Source organism: Fragaria vesca, linkage group LG6 (genome assembly GCF_000184155.1).
Source record: "Fragaria vesca subsp. vesca linkage group LG6, FraVesHawaii_1.0, whole genome shotgun sequence".
Taxonomy (NCBI): Eukaryota; Viridiplantae; Streptophyta; class Magnoliopsida; order Rosales; family Rosaceae; genus Fragaria; species Fragaria vesca.
In genome coordinates, this window is record NC_020496.1 from 20,742,870 (window position 1) to 20,765,953 (window position 23,084).

The 23,084-nt window shown below is 39.9% G+C and overlaps 4 protein-coding genes across 4 annotated transcripts; 1 reads left to right on the top strand and 3 right to left on the bottom strand.

Moving 5' to 3' along the window:
* Positions 1 to 1,494: 1,494 nt before the first annotated feature.
* Positions 1,495 to 9,310, bottom strand: LOC101309758 (pentatricopeptide repeat-containing protein At4g33170-like). The gene is made up of 8 exons (XM_004305560.1): positions 9,093 to 9,310; positions 7,623 to 8,484; positions 6,990 to 7,443; positions 6,830 to 6,900; positions 6,298 to 6,422; positions 5,449 to 5,736; positions 4,971 to 5,067; positions 1,495 to 4,752 (listed from the first exon to the last, which is right to left on the bottom strand). Exons 2-8 carry the CDS (start codon positions 8,394 to 8,396, stop codon positions 1,684 to 1,686), a joined length of 4,878 nt encoding a protein of 1,625 aa, XP_004305608.1. The 5' UTR covers positions 8,397 to 8,484; positions 9,093 to 9,310; the 3' UTR covers positions 1,495 to 1,683.
* Positions 9,311 to 13,759: 4,449 nt separating this feature from the next.
* LOC101296404 (copper transporter 5-like) lies at positions 13,760 to 14,428 on the top strand. The gene has a single exon (XM_004303402.1). The coding sequence runs from the start codon at positions 13,841 to 13,843 to the stop codon at positions 14,273 to 14,275; it is 435 nt and encodes a 144-aa protein (XP_004303450.1). The 5' UTR covers positions 13,760 to 13,840; the 3' UTR covers positions 14,276 to 14,428.
* Positions 14,429 to 14,562: 134 nt separating this feature from the next.
* LOC101296687 (G-protein coupled receptor 1-like) lies at positions 14,563 to 17,771 on the bottom strand. The gene is made up of 9 exons (XM_004303403.1): positions 17,524 to 17,771; positions 17,152 to 17,183; positions 16,882 to 17,051; positions 16,698 to 16,792; positions 15,959 to 16,060; positions 15,806 to 15,862; positions 15,356 to 15,499; positions 15,178 to 15,248; positions 14,563 to 15,040 (listed from the first exon to the last, which is right to left on the bottom strand). The coding sequence occupies exons 1-9, from the start codon at positions 17,704 to 17,706 to the stop codon at positions 14,935 to 14,937; spliced, it is 960 nt and encodes a 319-aa protein (XP_004303451.1). The 5' UTR covers positions 17,707 to 17,771; the 3' UTR covers positions 14,563 to 14,934.
* Positions 17,772 to 18,399: 628 nt separating this feature from the next.
* LOC101296980 (serine/threonine-protein kinase At5g01020-like) lies at positions 18,400 to 21,075 on the bottom strand. Its single transcript, XM_004303404.1, has 6 exons — positions 21,053 to 21,075; positions 19,922 to 20,552; positions 19,681 to 19,816; positions 19,459 to 19,595; positions 19,243 to 19,366; positions 18,400 to 19,158 (listed from the first exon to the last, which is right to left on the bottom strand). Exons 2-6 carry the CDS (start codon positions 20,315 to 20,317, stop codon positions 18,725 to 18,727), a joined length of 1,227 nt encoding a protein of 408 aa, XP_004303452.1. The 5' UTR covers positions 20,318 to 20,552; positions 21,053 to 21,075; the 3' UTR covers positions 18,400 to 18,724.
* Between the last annotated feature and the right edge of the window lie 2,009 nt (positions 21,076 to 23,084).

Sequence of the window (23,084 nt, forward strand, 5' to 3'; positions counted from 1 at the left end):
CTAGCTACACCATAATTTTTTATAAATTAAATGACAAAGAATAAATAAAACATTTTGTTAACATATGAATAATATACTTACATCGTCTTCCTTATTTTCGCCACTTCTGTGGTCCACTTCGGCTTGGGTAAGAGATTCACGCCACTTTGTACATAGCGGACTAAATACCTTCCAACGAGTCTTACAACTATCCGATGATCTCTCTACGCAAGTCGCCGATTTTTTGTGCATTGTACTCGGCCGATATACGCTCCCACATTGTATCCGCCGATTGATTTGTTCCGGTGGCACCGTCGGTTGGTGATGGTGATCCAAGCTTGGCAAAGAATAGCTTCGTCATTGTGTCTCCATGAATCCTTTCTCTTGCCCAGTTTTTCTCTTGAAAAAAAAAAAATTGAAGAACAAGATGTAGTGAATAAATGAAAAGTTTGGAAGGAGAAAAAGGATTTTTGGTGTGAGGAATTTGTGAAGGAATGGGTTGGTATTTATAGATTTCTTCAAAAAAAAAGTTGGCCAACGGATCTATACATTTTTTATTGTTATTTCTGAATTTTTTTTTCTAGAGGTAAAAACGAGTTTTAGAGGTAAAATCTGGTGTGAATTTTTTTTCTGACCGTTGGACCTCTGCTGGACTAACCGTCCATTTCAAATTATGCTATCAATCCTGGCCGTCCATTTCATACCCGTTGAAGCGCTCAACGGTCGACTGGGAGACCGTCCCACGTGCATGGGGCCCAGCCTCTGCAGACAGCAGCGGGACTAGAGCTGGAGAGCGCATTACGTGCGTCTTCGTCTCGTGCGGAAGCGGGAGAGCGCGTTTCGTGCCGCCTTGTGCCGAGCGCGTCTCTTCTTCTTCTTCTCTGGCCCAGCCCAAACGTAAGTGGACCCGAGTCTTGGTCCTGGAATTGTCTCAGATTTGAGACTGAGAATAGGATCGGGTCCTATATTTCCAAAACCAAACCGCAGGTTTTTGGCCCGTTGGAGATGAAATGTATGGATATAGGACTGGAACTGGGTTTTAGAACCCTTGTTGGAGTTGCCCTTAACCCAAGAGCTAAATCATCTTCTATTTTTTCACTCATTTGTATCAGCGAACCAACCAGTTGGCTCATGTTTTAGTATCTAGACTAGATTCTAGACAGAAATCGATTTGATTTTCAATCCAATATGATAAAAAAAAATTTGCATTTGCGGAGCCGCCCAGTTCTCGATTTGATAGCAATTTTTGCACTGGAAAGCGTTTGTAAGTATTGTAGGAATGGCCAGGATTAGGTTATAAAAACACCTAAATCAGGTTTAGATAGGTTACGTGTGAATAAAAAAATTCATCTCGATAGACATGCAAACTTTGAAATTTTAAATTTTAAATTTAAAAAGTTTAAACGCACACCTATAAACTTTTTACCTAGTTATTGACACCCATTGTATTTTAAAAGTAAAACAGTTCGGATTTTGAAAATCTAAAATAAAAATACGTTACTATAAGCTCTGAGTGAATATAGAAAATATCTATTGCGCATCAAATTGTTGCAATCCATTATTGTACATAGAAACATGAAAATGATGTTAAAATCAAAGAATCCACTAAAAAGTAAAAATACTGAATGAATTGAAAATGTTCATAACAAAAGGAACTAAAAAGGTGAGTAATCAGGTTGATTCTATCTATCCTGTATGGCCGAGTTACCAGTAATCACCACAAGAGCAGCCTCCATTTTTGAAACGATGGAAGCGATTTGCATCTCTCACCACAATTTCTCTTTGAGAAACTTTTGATATGTACTTGATTGCATTATGGCAATCTCCACAAACTCTAAGGTTCTTGATGACCCGAATAATGGCAGAGGAAGGGGTGCTTATGAGTCCATAAGCTATGGCTAGTCTCTCACTATGGTAATATAGAGCTCGCTCCTTTTCCTCTTCTTCAACATCAGCAAGCACAAACTCTGTATCAGGAACATACCCTTCTTCGCTGATCCATTTCATCAAGTCCTCCAACTTGTCGTATATCGAATCGGCTTCAGGATGAGATTTATCATCTACTACAAACAAATGGATCTTGTTCTTCACATCTATCCAGCTGAAACCTGGTTCTTTCTTTACATTGTTCACTTTCATCATTTGTCGAGCATCGTTCACAGCATCCCACTGGTTGGCAGCAGCATTCATATTGGATATGAGAACATAAGCCGAAGAGTCAGATGGCTCGATAGCTAAGAGCTGTTCTGCTACTCGTTTTCCAGTTTCTGTGTCCCCTTGAACCCTGCAAGCACCAAGCAGGGCTCTGTACATTGAAGCAGAAGCTTCGAATGGCATAGATGCTATCAGCTTTTCTGCCTCTTGAACACGCCCTGCACGACCAAGGGCATCGACTAGACAAGAGTAATGCTCAATCTCAGGTTCAATGTCGTAATCTCTTTGCATTGAAGAAAAATGCTCATAAGCTTCGGAAACTAAACCAGAGTGGCTGCAAGCAGAAAGAACTCCAATGAAAGTAACTCTATCAGGCACAATGTTTCTAGATTTCATGACTCTGAAAAGATTTAATGCTTCTTCAGCGTCTCCATGTTGAGCTAAACCCACCAACATGGCATTCCACAGGACAATGCTTCCGACATCCATCCTTCTGAATAAACGATATGCCTCTTCTATGTTACCACATTTGGCATACATGTCAACAAGTGATGTCGCAACATAAGGGTCGGAGGAATATTCCAACTTTATTGCATCTGCATGTATCTGTTTCCCTTGTTCCAATGCTGTCAGACAAGAGGCGGCTTTGACAAGGGTAGCTAAGGTGTATTCATCGGGCGGAACTCCTGACTGCCTCATCTGACGGTATATAGACACGGAGCGCCCTTCATCTCCATTTTCTAAACACCCTGAGATAAGAGTTGTCCACGCAACATCATCCGGTGAAGGAATGTCATTGAAAACTGTGTGTGCACTTCCCATGTCTCCACATTTTATGTACATATCTAGAATACTGCTGTTAACGTACAAGTCCTTTGAATACCCTGTCTTTATGATATGAGCATGAATTTGCTTCCCCGGTACCAATGCTACCAGGCAACTAGTTGCCTTGGCAACAGTTGCCAAAGTAATCTCGTCTACACTGTTTCCACCATTATGAATCCTCCTCATAAGTTGTAGCGCTTTGTGACTGTCATTACTCTTTATGTACCCAAACATCAACGCATTCCAAGAAGCCAGATTGAATTTAACTTTATTTTCCAATAGAGCCTCCGCCTCCTCCATCTTTCCACTTCTAGAATAAACATCAACAAGAGCTGTTGAAACGAATCTGTCAGCAGCAATACCGGTTTTAATTGCATGTACATGAACCTGTTTGCTGAGATGCAACCCTTCTTGAAGAGAGGAGCAAGCCCTTAAAATACTTGCAATTGTGAACTGATCAGGTCTTAGACCATCCCGTAATAAACCTATAAATAGGTTTACTGATTCCTCTCCTGAACCGCTTTGTGCACAACATGATATCATCGAGTTCCATGAAACAAGGTCCACCTCTTTCATGTGATTGAATACTTCTATCGCAAACTGCACACAACGAGCCTTTGAATACATGTTAATAAGTCTATTGGCTACCAAAAGAACAGAATCAAGACCTGATTTCAAAGCAGCAACATGAATCTGCTTCCCCGCCTCCAAATTATTTGTGCCTACAATCGCAGATAGAATGATGACTAATGTCACACTGTCATATCCAACTTTTGATCTAATCATATTTCTAAAGCACTCTACGGCAGCCCAATTTTCACCAGCTCGGACATATTTGGACAACGTCTTGTTCCACAAAAACACCTCGGAATCGGTAGAAGGATCACATAAACTTGGTGGATAGGCTTCATCATCCACATTAGTTACAAACTCCCCCAGCTTTGCTGCATATGCTTGAACCTCCTCCATGTGCCTCTTGCCTTCATCAGAATCAACTTTCCGAATCCCACCAAGAACACAACGCACACTAACACTGTCAGGACCTAATCCGCTCCGATGAAACTCAGAGAAAAGAGTAAGCGCTTCCTCCTTCAGTCCCATTTCCACATATGCCTTCAGCATTGTGTTCCACAGCACAACATCCCTTTCCACCATCCCATCAAACAAAGCCCGAGCCTCCTTAACTCGCCTGAGCTTACAATACACATTCACCAGGTTGCTCGTAATAAACACATCCCATTCCAACCCAATCTTCACCGCATACCCATGAACAGCCTCGGAAACCCAAACACGCCCCGACATCAAACACAGCTTCAAAACCGACGCCAGAGTATGCCCGCTGGTGAACACAACAGACTCACGAAGCCGCCGAAAAATCCCAAGAGCCTCTTGAGCATTTTCAACCAGATAGCGACCCGATTGCGCGTAGGCTGCTAAAATGGCGTTCCAGGTGACCAGGTCTCGCTCAGGACTTTTATCGAACAGGTGGCGTGCATATGCGAGCGACCTGCATTTGGCATACATGGTGATGAGATTGTTGATTAGGAAATGATCTGGGCATTGCCCGGAGGTTAGGATGAGGGCGTGGGCGCGCTTGCCGAGGGGGAGGTCTGTGTTGGCAATGGCGGTGCGGAGGATAGAGAACCATGGAGAAGACGAAGAGGAGGGTTTCGAGTGAGAGATAGGGTTCGAAAGGGAGGAGATATTGGAGAGAGGGACCAGGGTTTTCGGGGTTTTGGTGGAGAAGAGAATTGATTTGGGTCGGAGATTGGTATGCAGCTGCGCGCGCATTGTCTGGTTTCCCTCCAAAATTCAAGACATGATGAGTGACTCTGAAATTGGGGAGCACTGGGAAACCAAGCCAATCTAGGGTTACTACTCCAGTCGAGGTGTTTGTAATTCTACACGTGCTTATGAGACCTTAAATCCTATGGCCGGTGAGCGTTTGCTTGTTGGTTAGCTAGCCGAACTAACACAACAATGCCGCAGGCCGACTATGATTTTCCACATACAGAGGTGAAGATCGCTTGAATGGAGAATAAAATGAGGAACTGAGATGAAGATGGTGGATCATTGACAGAGAATGACGGATAAATGGGGTTAAGATCCCTCAAACGATTGGCTCAGGGAGTAATTGGCAAGGTGAATTCTATCATGTAATTCAACTCTATCAGTTACATCTGAGAATCAAAAAGGAATTAACAAAGAAATGAACTTTTAAGATACAAAAAAGATAACGTTGCAAGACGTCTGCTAACGTAGGATCACTTCTGCCTACTGGTCGAACTTACTGATACACTTCCACTTCTTTTTTTCCATTTTTTTTAACTTCCTCTAACTTCTTCATCTTTCTCTTCCATTTTTTTTTTTCCTTTTTCAGACTTGACTAATCTTGGTTGCTTCCCATATACACAGATACAAGAATGGCTATGGTCACTATGACTTCGTGGACTTCCCCTCTGTCAAAATACTATCTTCCCGGCTCAGTACATCAGAACTCGAAGCAGCCCAGGCTGTGGCTCACTGTAATTGAGGCCCTCTTCTTCCAGTAGGTAACGCTGTACAGCCACTGGGAGCCTTGCCGGTGTGCGTGAACCCCGGGTGTGGTGGCCAGTTCCAACACATATATAAACCTGAAGACCTGTTTCTGCTGCTCTGGCAGTACTCCTCAATATGCTCAGCTCATGCTTGAGCCTATGAAGAGCTTCACTTACGTGAAGTCCATGCAGGTCTATCATCCTCTCATGTGCTCTTCCATTGCCTTGCATTTCTGGGTTCCTGAAAACAGTGTAGAAAAGCAAGAAGGGCTACAATTAACTTATCTAATAAAGATCACAACTAAGCTTATAAAGGTGAACCCCAATTGACACTTGTCAATTATCAAATTCATGTTATATATGAAAATAAGGAGCTTCATCAAGCTAGACGCTTGTTCCAGGCTGTCAGAACACAAAGCAGCTGGAATGCTTAAACAGAAATCACTCGCGGAGTGTTCCAAACTATGAGTGACATATAAGCTCATCTATGCAGTTTAAGATGAAATGGAGTTCTTGAAGACAGAGAAGATGAAAAGAAAACCTAATCAACTTGTCACAAAGTCCATGAGGGAGAATAGGACAGAGATTCAAAAGCAGAAGAATAGAGTTTCTATCCCTCACAGTTGAATTGAATGAACATAATTCAAAATAGGTGACAGAAAAATGAGAAGTTGCCAGGAACAGAATTTATCAGCCATCTACTTTAGAGATTCATAGGAGTAACACAAATGCAAAAACAAATTTAATACTCAGGATACCCTCTATGGCATAGACCAGCCACAAATAGTGGAGGACAACAAACCTCTGGCGATATATAGATTCTTGAGCTTTGCCATGAGCTGCCTTCATATGCATGTTGTGCAGCTGCCCTTTAACACTCAGTTCCTTTGCGAGAGCCTTGTTTCCAACAAGGTATGCTTGCCGTGCCTGTATTTAAATACAAACAGTCAGTAAAGTTTTGATGTCACAAGCACTATGTGACTCGATATGCCAATATTGATGAAATTGCAGTGGCACAGTGGTATGGGAGATTTGTATGGGAAAAACACTCCAAATACCAATAGTAGCTAAAAATCTTATGCTTCAAAACCAACATCAGGTGTCCACCAGCCATGTGCCACTGCAATTTGTTCCTTACTCTGTATTTTTCCTTAGCTTGGCCAAACAGTTTAGAAAAAGTTAAATATGTCAAGATTTATACATGCTGCCTGAATCCCTTCTCTTTTTTTTTCTTTTTTTTTTTTTGTAGCCAATCTGTGTTTCACTGTTGAGTTCGAAATAAATGGAAAGGGTGACCGAGGTTTTACATGAAAATACCATTTGAAAGGACAAACCTGCTCAAGGCATGCATTACGTAGGCGTGCATGATCACGAGCTTCCTCCCGCAGATCGGAATACATATTTGCTGTCATCCCAACAATATTAAAGCAAATATTTGTTCCAGAAACTGAATGGACAAAAACAGAAGTAATTTGGTTGACCAAGGAACATTACCAACAGCATCTCCAGTTTCAAGCCAAACAGGAGCAGTCCGAGCTGAACCACGAGTCTGCGACCTATCACTGTAGATGGCTCTTCCATGCCCAGTATTGTAAGTGCTATTTACAAGATGGGAAGCTCTACTTGAGCCAATTGCGGCATCAGCAGAACCATTCCTCTCATACTTCCATCCACCTGAATCCTGAGTTGCCAATTTCCTGACAGCTGAAGCAAAATCTACTGCACCTCTAGATGGAAAGGATGAGCTAGACTTAAACATAAGCATGTTGTCCTTGTCAGAAGATCGATAAGGATTGCCACTTTGCTGGAAATCATCATCTCCAGCATATTTTGGATGACCATGCTGACCATCTGTTGGAGTAAGTGCAGGAAAGTCCATCGAACTAAGATCAGGAGCTGACAAGGTCTTTGGATTCATATTCTCATTAAAACCACCATCAACTTGAAGCTACAGTTCAAAACAACCATGCATTGTCATATCAACTTGCAGCAATGAAAACAACAAGTAGCTAAAAGAAATATTTTCTGACCACAATCAAAAACCAGCATTTCCCATCCAAACATCTTCAAACTAGAAAAATGAAAGCTACCTAGAGATAAAAAGCATGAACAAAACAAAGAGTATACCTCCAACTGTGTCAACATTTCAATAGTCAGGTTTAAGTCGCAACCATTGGCAAAGTAAACTTCTGCAAGGCTCTGAGCGGAAAACCCAGGGAACTGTGAAGCCAAAAAATCGGCAGGGTTAATTTCGCTATCATCAAGAACTGCTTGCTCACCCAATATATCATTCATGAATCCATGTCTAGAAATGCCATCATAAAGAGATCCCTCATGACCATTGCTAACAAGCTGATTACTAGTCAGAATCTGCTTATCCCAAGGCTTGGTTGACATATGCATGAAACTGGGGGAGGAAAGATCATCCCCATATGGAGATGTAGCAACTCTTAACTTGTCAGAAAAGCTATTACCATTGATGTGTGACTCATTTAATAAGTATCCACTGCCCGTAGAGGCAGGAAACTGTGTTATTTCACCATCATCATGCAAGGACAAACCGGCCAAAGAGATGTTTCCAAGACCTGGTGACTCATCTTCTCCCATGACCTTAAAGTCAGGAGTGATATCATCAGGGAGCTGATGGCGCCAATATTGGTGGGCCTCGTCATCAGAATTATTCGAGGTGGAAGATTCAGTTCGATCTAATACAGCTTTTCCAAAGGTTCCCGATGAAGAGAATGCTGATGCCGCCTGAGCTGTGCTGGTGCTTCCAGATGATGGAGATCTGAGTGAAAAGGGAACAAACTCTGCGGCATTTGGATTTAAAGACGTTGCCTTGCTTGCAGCAGCGCTTAGCTTTGTGTCATTCGTGAAGGATCCTTTCTTGGACAAGCTCATTATTTACTGAATTAGATACAACTAGACAAGCTTCGAATTGAAGAAGAAGAAGAAGAACACAAAACTTTCAGTAAGCATCAACCAAACCCTGCAAAACAGTTCCATTGAGCACTACCATCAGTCCATTGACCTCGAACTTCAAACCAAACAAACTCGCAATTCACAAAGTCCATCATATCAAAAGTCTTTCTTCCACAATTCAACCAAAAGAGCATACAAATAACAAGATAAACAGCAAAAATGATACTAATTTCAAAAGCACTTCCAAATTTCCTCGTTTTGAGGTTAAAACTAGTTGTTCCCCAAGTACAATTCTCCGAAAATCAAATCATTTCTCAAGATTCTATGCAAGTTGTGCAAAACAAGACAAGACAAACTCCACAAAACCGAAAACAAAGTCAGCTTTTTCAAAAAACACAAACAAATTTCCAAGATTCTACGGTTAACCGAAGAATCTTCCATAGTAATTAAATTCTCAAGTTCATTGAAACAGCTCCAATTTCCACACAAGAACCAAAACAAAATCAAGCTCAAGAATCAAGAGCAGCACAGAAACCAAATCCGCAGCCATACAACCAATCAAACTCAGCAGATCTCATCAAATTCAACGCAAAATCCAAACCGAATTAAAACCAAAACGATCCGAAAGCTACAAAATCAAACAGAGCAAGTGAAAGATCCGGAGCCGAGTACTACCTTTTCGCACCAAATCGAAGGGATCCATGAGCTGGTAGAAGCCAAAGCTTTAGAGAAGAGAGTGATAGGAAAGCCAAAGAGAGATTTGAAGTTCAAGCTTGGAGGAGCTGTGTGTGTGTGTGTTGCAGTGTTATCTGGAGCTTTCAGGGCTCTCTATATCTATATCTGTATCTATCTATCTATCTTCTTCTTCTTCTTCTTCTTCCTTCTCTTTTGTGTCTGTGTGTAGGTTTTTTTTTTTTTTTTTTTTTGTTTTGAAACCCTGCAAGGGGTAATACCAACACCACCACCACAGAAATTTGGAAAAGACGATCCAATCCCTTCGCCACTCGATTTGACCCCAAAAACCTTCTCTCTCTATCTCTGTCCAGATTGGCCCTTTTTTAATTATTTATTTGACGTAATTGGGATTTGACAATAACACAGCTTTTTTGGATGAATATTTTACATTTTTGTTGGTTTATTCATTTTTCATTTATTTTCAGTCCTTCTATTTTGTGCTGGGGAATATTCTGGTAGTGGGGTTAGCTATTCACTTGTTCTCTTAGAATCACAATTTTTTTGGGCAAAATATCTACTTCTTTTAATATAAAATTTGCCACGGACGCACGTTATTAGCATATCTAATGGTAAGTTGTTCTCTGAGTCAGAATTTCAAATGAATGAGGTTTGGAAAAATGTCATTACTTAGATTTATTATAACGTGTTTTTAAGACTTAAAATTATATTGTGTAGAATTTTTCTACATATCTATAGTCAGATCGAGATTTATTACCAAACAATGCGTACCCACTATCGCAGCATTATTGTTCTACATGATGACACCATCCCATAATTTCACATGAGCAGTGTAATAATGGAACTTTGCCATATTCAATTGCTTAATTTTAAGAAGCAATTCCGCATGTAAATATTCAAAGGGGTACATGTCGAAATCCCTCACTCAAAATAACTAAATGTCTGGTGGAATATGATACACCAGTATCATGGAGTACAACCTCAAATTAATTTTGGGGGGGGGCGGGCTTAGTGTAGTACAGTCGAATATGGATACATTTGGTGAAGGTTGCATATGGGAGCTATGTGATATATGTTGGTCTATAACTAGAAGGCAATGATGCTCTATGCTGCAATTGAATAGGGACAGTTGCAACTGTCCAAGCACATATTGAAGCTGATTGTTAGATGTTGTACACTTTTGGCAACTGCAGTATTTAGGTGTTTTATTCACTTCAAATAGAAACCGTTAGAATTTATGTGACTAAAGGGTATTTCTTTTTATGTATTTTTTTTTAATCAATGTGAAATTTCATAGGAAGTTGGAGTAAGACTATTTAAGGATACTATGGGGTAATTACAGATCGGACCAAACAAGATTCCTAACTAGGAATATATACGCACAAACTGAATGAAAAGAGAAACGACATATCAGTATAAAGAAGTTTTTCCGAGCTAAGACAAGTCGTTAATTTCGTCACACAAGCTTGACCTTTTTCGCATTAACTCGATCAAGACGAAGACCTTTGCCACACTGATTAAACACCACAAATTACAACAAGAAACAGAGTAAGTGAGTAACATATATATAATGGCTCAAACAAGGCCCTCTACCCTAACCAACGAACATACCTCCGGGAAGAATACGATCACAGCTCAAAAGTATTATATGAAGAAACAAAGGAATCATAATGAATTCGGGTAGAAGTATTTATTTGTTTATTAACACGATAAGGAATCAGGTATGCCTCACCTCCTCATAAGGATTTGATTTCTGAATACTAAGAGAATTTGATTATTAATGGGAGAGACCGGTTTATGAATCAACTTATCCGAAACCATTAACAATTTTACCCAACTATAGCCAAAAACAATGCTACACGTGTCCTAGATACTGCAATAAATATTAAATCCCAATCGGGTAAGGATATATAGTACGTAGTCATATATAGTATCCAAACAAAATCGGGTAAGAAATTAGCTAGAGTCCCCTATACCAAGTAGGAATGATTATTGATTAACCAGAAACTCGAATCTTATTAGGAGAAGTCCGCTATAAATAAATCAGTGCGCTTCATATAGAAAGCTACAAATCAGAGAGATAATCTAGCCGCAACGTAGACTTTAACTCCGGCCCTTCTTCAAATTTAAAAACTTGAATCCTTCTTAAATAGCGATCTGAATCTGTAAAAGAAAACAAAGCTCAGTAGTGCAATCTTATGGCATCAGTTTCTGTAATGGATGAGTCTGCTGCTGCTGTTGCCGATGAGGTCGAGCTGGTGACGTGTCACTGCTGCGGGCTGGAAGAGGAGTGCACGCCGGGATACATAGCGCGGGAAAAGGAGAAACACCAGGGACGTTGGATCTGCGGGCTTTGCGCGACGGCGATCGAGGACGATAAGATGAAGTTGCGGAGGGAGATCACTGCGGATGAGGCCATTAGGCGACACGTCAAGCTTGTCGAGAACTTTCGGTCGTCGTCGTCGAGGAGTATGGATTCTCCCGCGGCCGATGAGAAGGAGGAGGAGACGGCGGACTTGTTGATCTCGAAAGTAATGCAGCTCCTGCGGCGTACATTGGACTCGCCGAGAAGGACAGGGTCTGGTTCCGGTGGCGGGGCGTTTGATAGGCGTCTGTTAAGGTCGAAGAGCTGTTTTTCGACAGTAGGAGAGAAGGGTCGTCTACGTTGATTATTTGACTGATTGAATTACAGGGTAATTTTACATGTCTGTCTTAGGTTAATAAAGTAGTACCAGTGGTAACTAGGATAATTTTACAGGGGTGGGACTAGTTAAAAAGTTACAAGTTAATTTTTGTTGTGGTGATATTCTGATTTTTTTTTTTTGGGGGGGGGGGGGGGGGGTTTAGGTCTTTTGTTGTTGACATAATATGTGCATTGTGACTGAGGGGGAGGTGGATGAAGTTCTATCTTCCCTTCCCTAACTTTGACATGAAACAAATGCTATACAAACGATTTCATTTTGAATAATTGGTGGAATGTCTTTATCGTGGTATGTTTTTATGTTCAATCTTACGACTAATGAAATTGATCGATCAATCAAATTTAAACAGTTATAATTTTGGAAGATCTAAAATTGATTGTTTCCTTATGTCATGTTTCTTTTGTTTATGGGTTTTAATACTTATCTAATTCATAGTGTTGCCTTATGGTATATGCTGGCAAATAAGGAAGTATCATAACAATTTTATCTTCCAACATGTCCAAGTCATACTTCCTCAATTATTCATATTGCTGCCTATATTTGATCCTTACAGGAGTTGCAACACTATGTGCATGTTTAGTACCTAAGACAATCATGGGTCACTATTTTTAATATATAAATATATATTGAGCAATTTCCAGTGCAAAGCCATCTAAAATAACAAAAGACAATGTTTAAGTTGGAATCAAATTTGCCAACCAGCACCAGTGTTGGTCATTTATGAGAGAAAGAGAGAGAGAGAGATGATTGGCTGGTCATAGATGACCAACACTGATGCTGGTTGACAAATTTGATTCCGTCTAAGTTCTTGGTTGGAGTGTGCTTTCCAAAGCTCAACATGCTTTCGGCTCAGATGCAGATCCAGTTCATCTCCCTTTCTTTTTTCTATATGCTTACATACATACGTAAAAGTACCCATTTCATATTCTACTTTTCTCTACTTAACTTATCCCTTCTCTTGTTAAGCAATCTCTTGGTTTGGCACCTATAACTACATAACCCAATCAAATTTCAAAATCCAAACCACAAAACCTATATCTATATAAATTGGGTTTTGAAATCAAAATTGGGGGAAAAACGAAATCAAGTTTCTACGAAGTCACTCAGTCGGGCAACAATGGATATGGAGAATGATTGGTCTCTTGATCAAATGAGTTGATCAATCTTTTCTTGAGAGAGAAAGTGAGATATAAAGAGAGGAAGGAGAAAGACGGTGTTATCTTGGAGCCTCAAAATGAGCACTCACAATAACACCATTTAAGAGTTGAGAGTAAACACATGTGTTAGGTATTACTTTTTATCTAGTACAATATCATTTAGTCTCATATACCAAACATACACTGAATGTGGTAAATCCTTCTAATGTGCCAGTGTTGAAGTAATCAATTGGATTCCTCATGTTTCAAGCTAGGTCAAATGATAGTTCAGTACGTTGATTAAAAATATTGTTTGGATTAAATTTTAAAGAAAATGAAAAATAAAAAAAATCTGAAAAAGGCCAAATCATTGGCATTGAGATTGACAGGCCCGTGTCCGTTGCATGGGCAGTGTTCTGTAGAGCTGTGCAATCCTGCCGTCGCCAGTAGTACATGTTACCATCTTTAACCTCCATGTACTACATTTCCCAGTCCGACCCGGATACCCATATCCACAAACCGCCATTAACCTCTTTTTCTACTGGGCCCAGCCCATTAAATCACAACAACCAGTCAAAATCACCTTTTCGATCAAACCAAGCTGTCCCTCACCTTTCAAATACCAAACCCACCCCTCCAAAAGCCCCAACTCCAGCTCCCACCACGGGGACAAAACCGTAAATAACCAACTCCCGGAGGCGGATTTTACCTTGCGTGCATCGCCGTTGTACCAGAAAAAAGTTAGTACAGCGTGTACTACACGGTCCACACCAACCAACTTATCAGAAACAGAATAATAATACAAATCATTATTTCTGTCTTCAAAAGTCTCCTTCAAAATTCTCACCGGAAAATCTTGACCTCTGCTTCCTTCCTTCTCTCTCCGGCGAAGATGATGCACATGACGTTCTACTGGAGCAGGCAGGTGACGCTCCTGTTCGACTCGTGGAGCACCACCACGTGGCTCAGCTACGCCCTCACGCTCCTCGCCTGCCTCATCGTCCCGGCGTTCTACCAGTACCTCGAGGACCTGCGCGTGCGTCTCAGGCTGGCCTCGTCGGCCGCGAAGGCGTCGGATCCGATCCAGACTCCGCTCCTGCGAGGCAAGCTCAGCGCCGGAGGGAAGTTCTCGGCGGTTAAGCTGGCCGGGGCCGTGATCTTCGCCGTGAACTCCGCGATCGGGTACATGCTGATGCTGGCGGTGATGTCGTTCAACGGCGGCGTTTTCGTGGCGATCGTGGTGGGGTTGGCGGTTGGGTATTTGTTGTTCAGGAGCGGAGAGGATGATGTTACGGTTGCGGTTGAGAATCCATGCGCTTGTGCTTGAAGATTATAATTAGATAATTGTATAACGAAATTAAGATTTGCATTGCAATTCCTCATGTTTCATGAATCTGAATTTACTGGTGTGCTGTGTTTTTTTCCCCTCTGGGGTTTCTGTAAAAATTTGTGGAATTATATGCATGATTGGAAAGCAGAGGATCACTGTGTCATTCTTCATTAGGGGAATAAAAAGCTGTGACGGTGACAATTCACATCTTCAGAAGTCAGAACTCAGAAGAAGAATGTGCCCTCTGGTTATTTTTGGAACTGTTAATGTAAGGTTGGGACAAAAATCACAAATTAGAATAATAGATTTCTGATCAAAGAGCTCTTGTTTCACTCTACAACTAAAAGTGTACAGTTTCCTGTTGTTACTGGGATTAACCATCTAATGCATAATCACAACTTCTACAAGACTACAACACAATATTCTACCTGAAACGACACAACTCATCTATGGCTACATCTAACACAATGCTTCAAATCAAACTCGTTACGGAACAAATATAAATATGGCCCTTGGCAAAGAGAGATGTGACTCATGTGAGTAATGGGCTTTCGATGTACTGATGCGGGTTTGTTCCTTTTTGTTTCTGGATCCCATCACCGGTCAAACTTGGTGAGGAAAGGATGAAAGAATTGGCAAGACAGTCGAAAAGGAAGCTAGTGCTGATCTTGAATCTTTAGTGATACTAGCTCACTCTCTTCGTGTTGGTTCCTAAGCCTTGAACTGTTGGGGAACCATCTTCGAAGCCTGTCTGGCCAGAACCTAATTACAAGAGTTACAATAAAATCATTCAATTAGTGAAGACTGCATAATGAACACGATATCAAGACAAATCAGATATTGCATACAGGTCTTCAGAGACACTGAACATGGAAAAGCAAAACGCAATTGCAACTTACAGGTCTAATCTTTCTTGTATTGCCCGTCGAACTGAGGAATTCAAGCCATAGGCTATTGAATTGAAGAGTCCCTTAACAAGTAGATAAACATAACCACAACATAACCAAATTTAGTACCAATATAGTACATATGACTTTGAGATATTACAATTATTGCCATTGAAAATTAGTGAATTACCATGAGTCCAGATGTCCCAACATCAAGAACCGAGAGCCAAAATATTTTATGATCCGGTTCAATGAAGTCATGAATGCGGTTGATGGTGCCAAAAGCCCATGATCCTATCAGGATGAGCGGATAGTACCCCCACCTGTTCAAAGCCTGTTGAAGGAAGTACAACGTTGTCATTACTGAAACAGCAGCTCCAACGAAAATTTTCATAGATTTCATAGACACAAATGATTATCAAGACACTTAGACTTCTCTATAATATTCAAGCTAAATACTGAAAAATACTGAATGTTCCATAGTTGTTCGCATAAATGACATAAGATACATGAAACATAGGCTTTTGACAAAAGGGTACAGAACCGGTAGATTTCAACTTTGCATATACAGTTTTCATAAATTTCCTACCCATGGAAACTTATGAACTGACCCTAGGAAGCCATTTGGAACACATCATACCTTTGTTTCTGCTCTGCCATCTGATTGGTAAGGGCGGTCGGATATGCTGCCTGCCATCTGTATTTTTCACAATAGGAGAATAATCTCAACAAGTGTAAAAAGTGAGTGGAAATTATATGTGTGAAAAAAGAAGTTGACAACTGGAATACATACACGCCTTGCATTGTTCAGCATTCGTATGACTTGAAAGTATGTAAAACCATTGTAAAGAATTGCACCCCAGAGTGGCATATAAAAGGTTATAAAGTGAAGAGCCTGTAAGAAAGGTTGAAAAAGAAGAAGACAATTAGAAATATACGGGTAATCAGACAGCATGGTCAGAAATCTAACTGAGCCAATTGCTCAATAATGACGATCTAGATTTGATAAACACGATTGAAACTTTGTAAGGTATATACATTTGACCAGTTAATATGTAAGGTTTGAAAAGGCTAACGCATCATTTCCAAATGTGTGTCTCAAGATTTAATGAAACTCAGCTATGAAGAACAGAGCATGGACATTGACATATAAATTTCAGGATCAACTTAGTCCAAAGTGTACATATCATTTATCAGGTAATAGCTAATGCACTCATAAGTTGTGTACATATGTACTTCATTATCGTTTACTTACATGTGTAATCTACAATTATGGTTTTCACAATCTCCAGAACATAATCCACAATTTCTGAATATTCTCCACTTCGTTTATATAATACTTAATACTGATAATAGACATGTAGGCTTATAGCAATAGAGAAATAAAACATATAACCAACGCATGAGTTGGAGGAGTACTAATTAAACCAACTAATTGCAGAATAACTACATAAAGTCCCATAAACCAGAAACCTCCTAAACAAACATTCAGCCGTCAAGATTCTCCTAGCAAATAGGTACTATGAAATTACCTTTCCTGTAAACCCAGTCTGTGCCCAACACCATGTACCTAGGTGGCTATGGTTATTCCCAATAGATCGCACAACCGTCACAACTAGTGATGTCCCTGTAAAAAATGCAAGTGCACTGCTTATCATCTTCAGACATCAAATATAGCTCATACATCCTTCTCGGCTAACATAAAAAAGGTCATACCCCAAACATACAAATGAAACATCGCCTCCAAATCTTCCACATCAGTTTTGTGCTTAACAACCGTACGGTGGAGAGTAAAAGCAATCGTCGTAGTCCACAAGAACGACGCAACACAGAAGAAATGAGTGCTGTAGCCATGCGAGTAACAAAAAAACCCTCTCGATGGATCCCTGCACACAAGAGAAAACTCATTCTCCATCACCTAACATCAAGAATCAGATAAAACAAAAATCTATCGCCTCACACTAGTGTCTGGGAACTAAAGCATACCCAACCATGCTGAAGAAGCTACAAAGCATGTCCTGCATTCCAAAAAATAGTTATTAAAGGCAACACATGAGCATATGCTTAATCCTCAACCCAAAAAAAAAAAAACTGAACAATTTCCTTCAGCTGCCAATTGATTCAAATATCAAGTGAAACACTAACAAGTATATCAAATCCTTAAAGCAAAATTCACTAAATTTATATTATTCTAACAAATTTTGAAAGTAATGAGATGCTGAATTTCAGAGAGCTTAAAGTTTCTAAAACTAAGAACGAACCACAGAGCCAGAGAGCGAGCAGTTAGATCTCACAAGACACGCGATTTCTATGATCGGAAGTAAAAGTGAGAGAAGGAGAGAAGAGAGGGATGCTTACAGAGAGAGCGAGGTAGAAGACGAGCTTGAAGGAGAACTTGCGGAGCTCTTTGAAGAGGACGTAGCAGAGGACGATGAAGCCGGAGCCGACGAAGGAGAGGCTGGCCGCTCCGGCATTGACTGCAGTCAAAACTTGGCGATCGTATGCCGTCAGGCCTCCGGCGACTTGCCCCGTCGCCGCCATTTTTTCTTCTCTCTCTCTCTGAAAAATTATGATCCAATCGCGCCCAGTGGTCTCTTCTCAGTCAATAATCCGCCGTCGGCCCACAGTACTTTACTGTGGGTTGGTTTTTGCTTTTTTAATTTTTTTTTTTTTTTGAGTTTTTTCCCAAGTCACTTTCCCGGGTTCGAGTCTTAATAACGAAGCACAACAACAATTTTACAGCCCCTTTTAATTGTGGAGGTAAAATCAATCTTCTCTCTTCTCGTGCTTCTAAATTACAACGGTTGATCAACCAATCTTCTCAATTATTGTGCTTTTATCTTACACCGGTTAATCGCATTTGTTGTGATAAAATATTTGTAATCATATTTTTTATGATGAGTATTACTTGTTTGATTGATAATCTAGTTTAAAATAGACACTGAAAACATTATTCACTTTTGTCCTGATGAAAATTTTGTTAGTCGTATTCTTGATGAGAGGATTATTTGCTTGATCGATAATCTAGTTTGAGACAGACACTGCCGTATTAACGAAAAAGAAACAGAAATATGCACATGATATATCAAAGAAACGTACAAAATAATGTACATGATCAGAATCTATATATATGTTTATGTGCTAAAGAGAATATGCCAACTTTAATTTGGTGCGACTCTCTCTAGTCCATATCAGAACGTTTATCTCATATTAAAAGGAAATCATTAATATGGTTGCTAAACAACCAATTCTACTCAAAGAAGAAACGTCTTGCACACGCCAGAAGGTTAAACACTAAGCCTAATGAAGTTCTGGCCTACCTGGGTTAAAATTTCAAGCCCTGGGTTGGTGGTGATGGACACTTGAAATTCCAGTCTCTATTAACATCATCAAGGGCTGCCTTATTGATTGAGACACACGTTAGGTTTTTGGTCTATTCTCAGTCTAAGTGCATCTTAATCAATATCATATCATATATATTCATATATGCTTCATTCTTTTCCACCATTTTATGGTTAGGAAAATACAATAGCACATCACTGTTCCAATATCCTGTGTATCAAGTCAATTCCGTCTTGAGAAATTCTTTGAGGGTGTATCTGCAATGGTAGTCTCCCTTTTCTTCATCGCAATCCTTTTCTTCACTTGGTGCGACATAAACAAATGGTTGATAAATTAAGGCTTCGTTGAATCCCTGAAGAGACTCCAAGATCATAACCACATCGGTCATCATAGGCCTGGACTTGGGGTTGTTGCTCAAGCAAGCATAAGCCAATGTAGCTGCCTTTCTTGCCCCTTTGGTGGAATATTGTCCCTCCAATCTTGGGTCTATGATCCTGTTGAGCTTTCTTGGGTCCTTCAGCAGAGGCCTTGCCCATTCCACAAGGCATTGTTCTCGGCTCCGGCGGGTTCTGTCTAGTGACCTTTTTCCTGTCAACAGCTCTAATAGAACTACTCCAAAGCTATACACATCGCTCTTGGTTGTTAAGTGACCTGAATTCAAACGTGTTAGATTTAAGTTCATCATGAGAGGTTATGTTTTGCTTAAGAAGCTAGCTTGAACTGAATTGGGGTTACCTGTTCTTAAGTATTCAGGGGCTGCATACCCTTGAGTTCCTAGTATACGTGTTACCACATGTGTTTCTTCTCCTTCTGGACCATCCTTTGCTAACCCAAAATCTGAGAGTTTTGCTGTGTAATCCTGAAAAGGCGAAGAAGTGTGACTGTTAGTTAGTTTTCCTAGTATTGCATGCCATGTATAAAGTCAGAAGGAGAATTCAGAACGAAACTTACAGAGTCTACAAGAACATTTGAAGTTTTGAAATCTCTGAATATGACTGGCCTATGATCTTCATGGAGGAAGGCTAGGCCCTTAGAGGCTCCAACTGCGATTTTCATTCTGGTTGACCATGGAAGAGCGGCAGAATATCCTAAAAAACTCTGATCCGATTAATACTAGAAGAGTTGGCAGCTGATTAACACAAATGTGAAGGGAAATGGAAATAAGAAACTCACTTCTGAAGAGTTGATCTTCCAAGCTTCCTCTGGCTATGTGTTCGTATACCAGAAGCCTATGCTCCTCTTCGCAACAATATCCGATCAGCTTAACAATATTGGGATGCCTCAGCTGTCCAAGAAATACAAGTTCTGCCTATACATAAAGAAAATCATTGCATACAATCAATCAGAACTCAGACGTACTACTTTCATCCATTACATGAACATTATTACTCGTGTAAGAGCTAAGGGAACATACCAGCCACTCTCTATGGCCTTGAAAGCCATCCAAGTTCAATAGTTTGACTGCTACAGGCTGAGCCTTCAATGTTCCAGGCCTAAGATTGTCGTCAACAAACCCCTTGTAAACAGGTCCAAAGCCACCTTCACCAAGCAAATTACTCCATGAAAAGCTGTTTGTTGCAACTTTAAGCTCCGATAGCGAAAACACATGAAGATTTAGGCCGGAAAAAGAATTGGAGAGATCATCTGCATAGCTGGGGTCGCTAATTACATCTGACATGGACAGCCTTTGCTGCAGAAAAGGGGTTTGCTTATCTTGGACTTGTCTTGTGGAATCTGCATATTCACTAGTACTCTTGGAACAACACACTGGGAAAATGCATTTCCATGTGATGACCTTCTCTGCTGTCATATTGAGAATGAGACACTCCAGACTCCAGAAACTTAACCAACGACTTCTGAGACGAGGATGGAAATTATGCAGGATTTCCAAGAAGGCTGAAGATGAGAGACCTCATAATTCATTTTCTCACCAACCATACATATATATGCATAATTCTCTGCAGTCCGCAACACCCTCCATTATTCAAATACAATTTGTACAGCGAATGACTTGCCTAACTCTTGACTTTTCTTGGCTATACAAACTACATGAAGCACCAAACGATTTATAGATGAATTTATAAAAAGCTCCTATGCTTAAAATAGGAAAAAAAAAAAAAGGAAAAAGGAAAAAAACATACCTATTGAGGCAATCCACTAAGAAAAATAAAAGGGTATATAATGATATTCAGAATCTATAGCTCTAGTTGTTTATTGGCCTAATGTCTCATTTTTTGGGGTAGGTAAGTTAGGCTATGCTGTATAATATCTTGAATAGTAAAGGTGTTACGAGGTCAAGATCAGATTTTAGCATGGTGACAACTGGAAAAACACCACTGCTGGCTTTGTATATAGAGAATTCCCAAGGCTGTGTTTCATCAATGGCAACAAGGAAAGCTCCTAGAATGTGTAAACCTGAGCTTGTCTTTTGGCTAAACTGGAAAGCTCAAAGATGGCCATGATATATAGAACAACAAATTCCCTTGGTGATTATAAGCATGAAGACATGAAATATGAATTGAGTATTTGGCCGGGTTTTATTTACCTTTGATTTGCCGCCTCGAATGGATGACACAAGCAGAGCGCACACCAGTGAGATCAGCTAGTTTGATGCACTAGTACTCTGCAGATGTTCTCCAGGAATGACATTTTGCATAGTTTCGAAAACTTGGTTCATAACTTGGTGATATTGAAGCATATGCATTATATATAGTACATGTAACATTAACAATGGTTTGAGTCAAAAAATGATTATATGGCAACAAAGTTTGGTAATCCCTAGCTTTCAACCTTCCCACAATAGTAAACCCAGCAAGTGATATTCATCAAGTAAGATTACAGTCTCTGCCTCTGCAATGTTCGGAAGAATATGAATGGTTGGATCATGAAAGATTGATCAGTTGTTTTCCATCTATGTCATAGTTGGTGGAAATGGACAAAAGTACACTATTTCATAGAGAGATCTGGCAAACAAGCTCAGCGACGTGGGCTCTTATGTATAGCTTAGTACTATATAATAGTACATTAGTACATGACCTCGTTTGCCTAGTCGATTTCATTGTTCAACCCCATTAACTTTTTGCTAATTATTCTCAGTATAACACAATGTAGGCTATTGACTTCAACTTCAACGAAGCAACACTAGACGTCTGGTTCTTCATAGCAGCCGGGGCTGGTGTTATTTATTTGATTTTTTGTCTATTTTTATTTGGGTTTTTGGAACCGGTTACGTCAGCAGGCTGCTTAGCCTTCCACTCAAATCATGATAATGACGTTTAGTTCCGTGTTCCATTCATTTTGAGTTGAAATTCTTACAAACGTACAAACTTTAAGATACTAAAATGTTGTATGAAGTATGAGTATGATTTGTAAAATTGAGAGTGCACGCTCGATTTTACTTTTCTTCAGTTTTTGAACCTTCGCATACACATTTAGCACCGATCACATCAAAACATGTATTATATGTTGAACTTAACAACGGCTAACTGCCAATATTAACAAAATCGTATGGTATATCATCTCCGTTAATATAAAATGATCATATTATCGATTGTGTCACTCTTTGTCGAGGAGGGGTGCTCATATTATTTGGAATTATAGTTAGCTGCACTGGCGGATCCGATGCAAGGCACACAGGGGATAGGCCTAGGTGAGAATTTCAAGGTAAAAAAAAAAAAAAAAACTTAACTTCATATCTAAAAAAATATATATTTATATATATATACACGCACATCTTTATCTAGCTAGTGCACCTAAATTGAATCTGATGTTAAATAATAGGACTTAATTGTTATATTCATCTCTAAACAGTGAGTATATATAATTGACTTATGCAAACTTTAGGAGTTTGGGGTTTTAGTCGTATTTCTATAGCTAGGGTTTATCAGAGGTTAAGATAGATTTCTATAGCTAGGGTTTATTAGAGGTTAAGATAGATATGGGGATATGAAAGTTCAAGAATGTTAAAGAATATTTGAATCTTTGTTGAGGTATTGAATCGTAGAAAGAATATGATATCGGAATATTTCTATATGAATTACGACATCTTGGGCATGTTACTATTAATTAAGTTGATGTCGTTTTTGGCTAGATATTAACGACTCTTGAATCTCAATTCCCAAATTCACAAACGTCGTCTATCTACCTGTTTCCCCACCTCCCCAGCCTTGATTGCTAATTCGCTACTCTCAAATTCTCATCACTGCCCAATTTTAGTCGTTTTAGCGGGCTACTTAACCGTCTCAATCAGGGACTTACTCGACCTCGATTGTCTCGTTTGCGACCCTCAAATTAACAAACATTTCTCTCACTGTTGAGATTGGTTGAATTTTAATTTTTTTTGTTACAATTAGCCATGTAACAATTTCATCCTGGATCCGCCACTACTTAGCTGTAGAAAATGGTGTGGATATAAACACCAATACACGATCAATGATCTAGCTAGCGTATTGTGTTTCATGACATGGGAAGATGTAGAACTCTCTAGACAATTCATAAACCCTAACTACTAGCTAGCTCGGCAATCCCATTTATAGAAAAGACAGACAAGTTGGTGAAGGTAGGCCTATATTACGCAA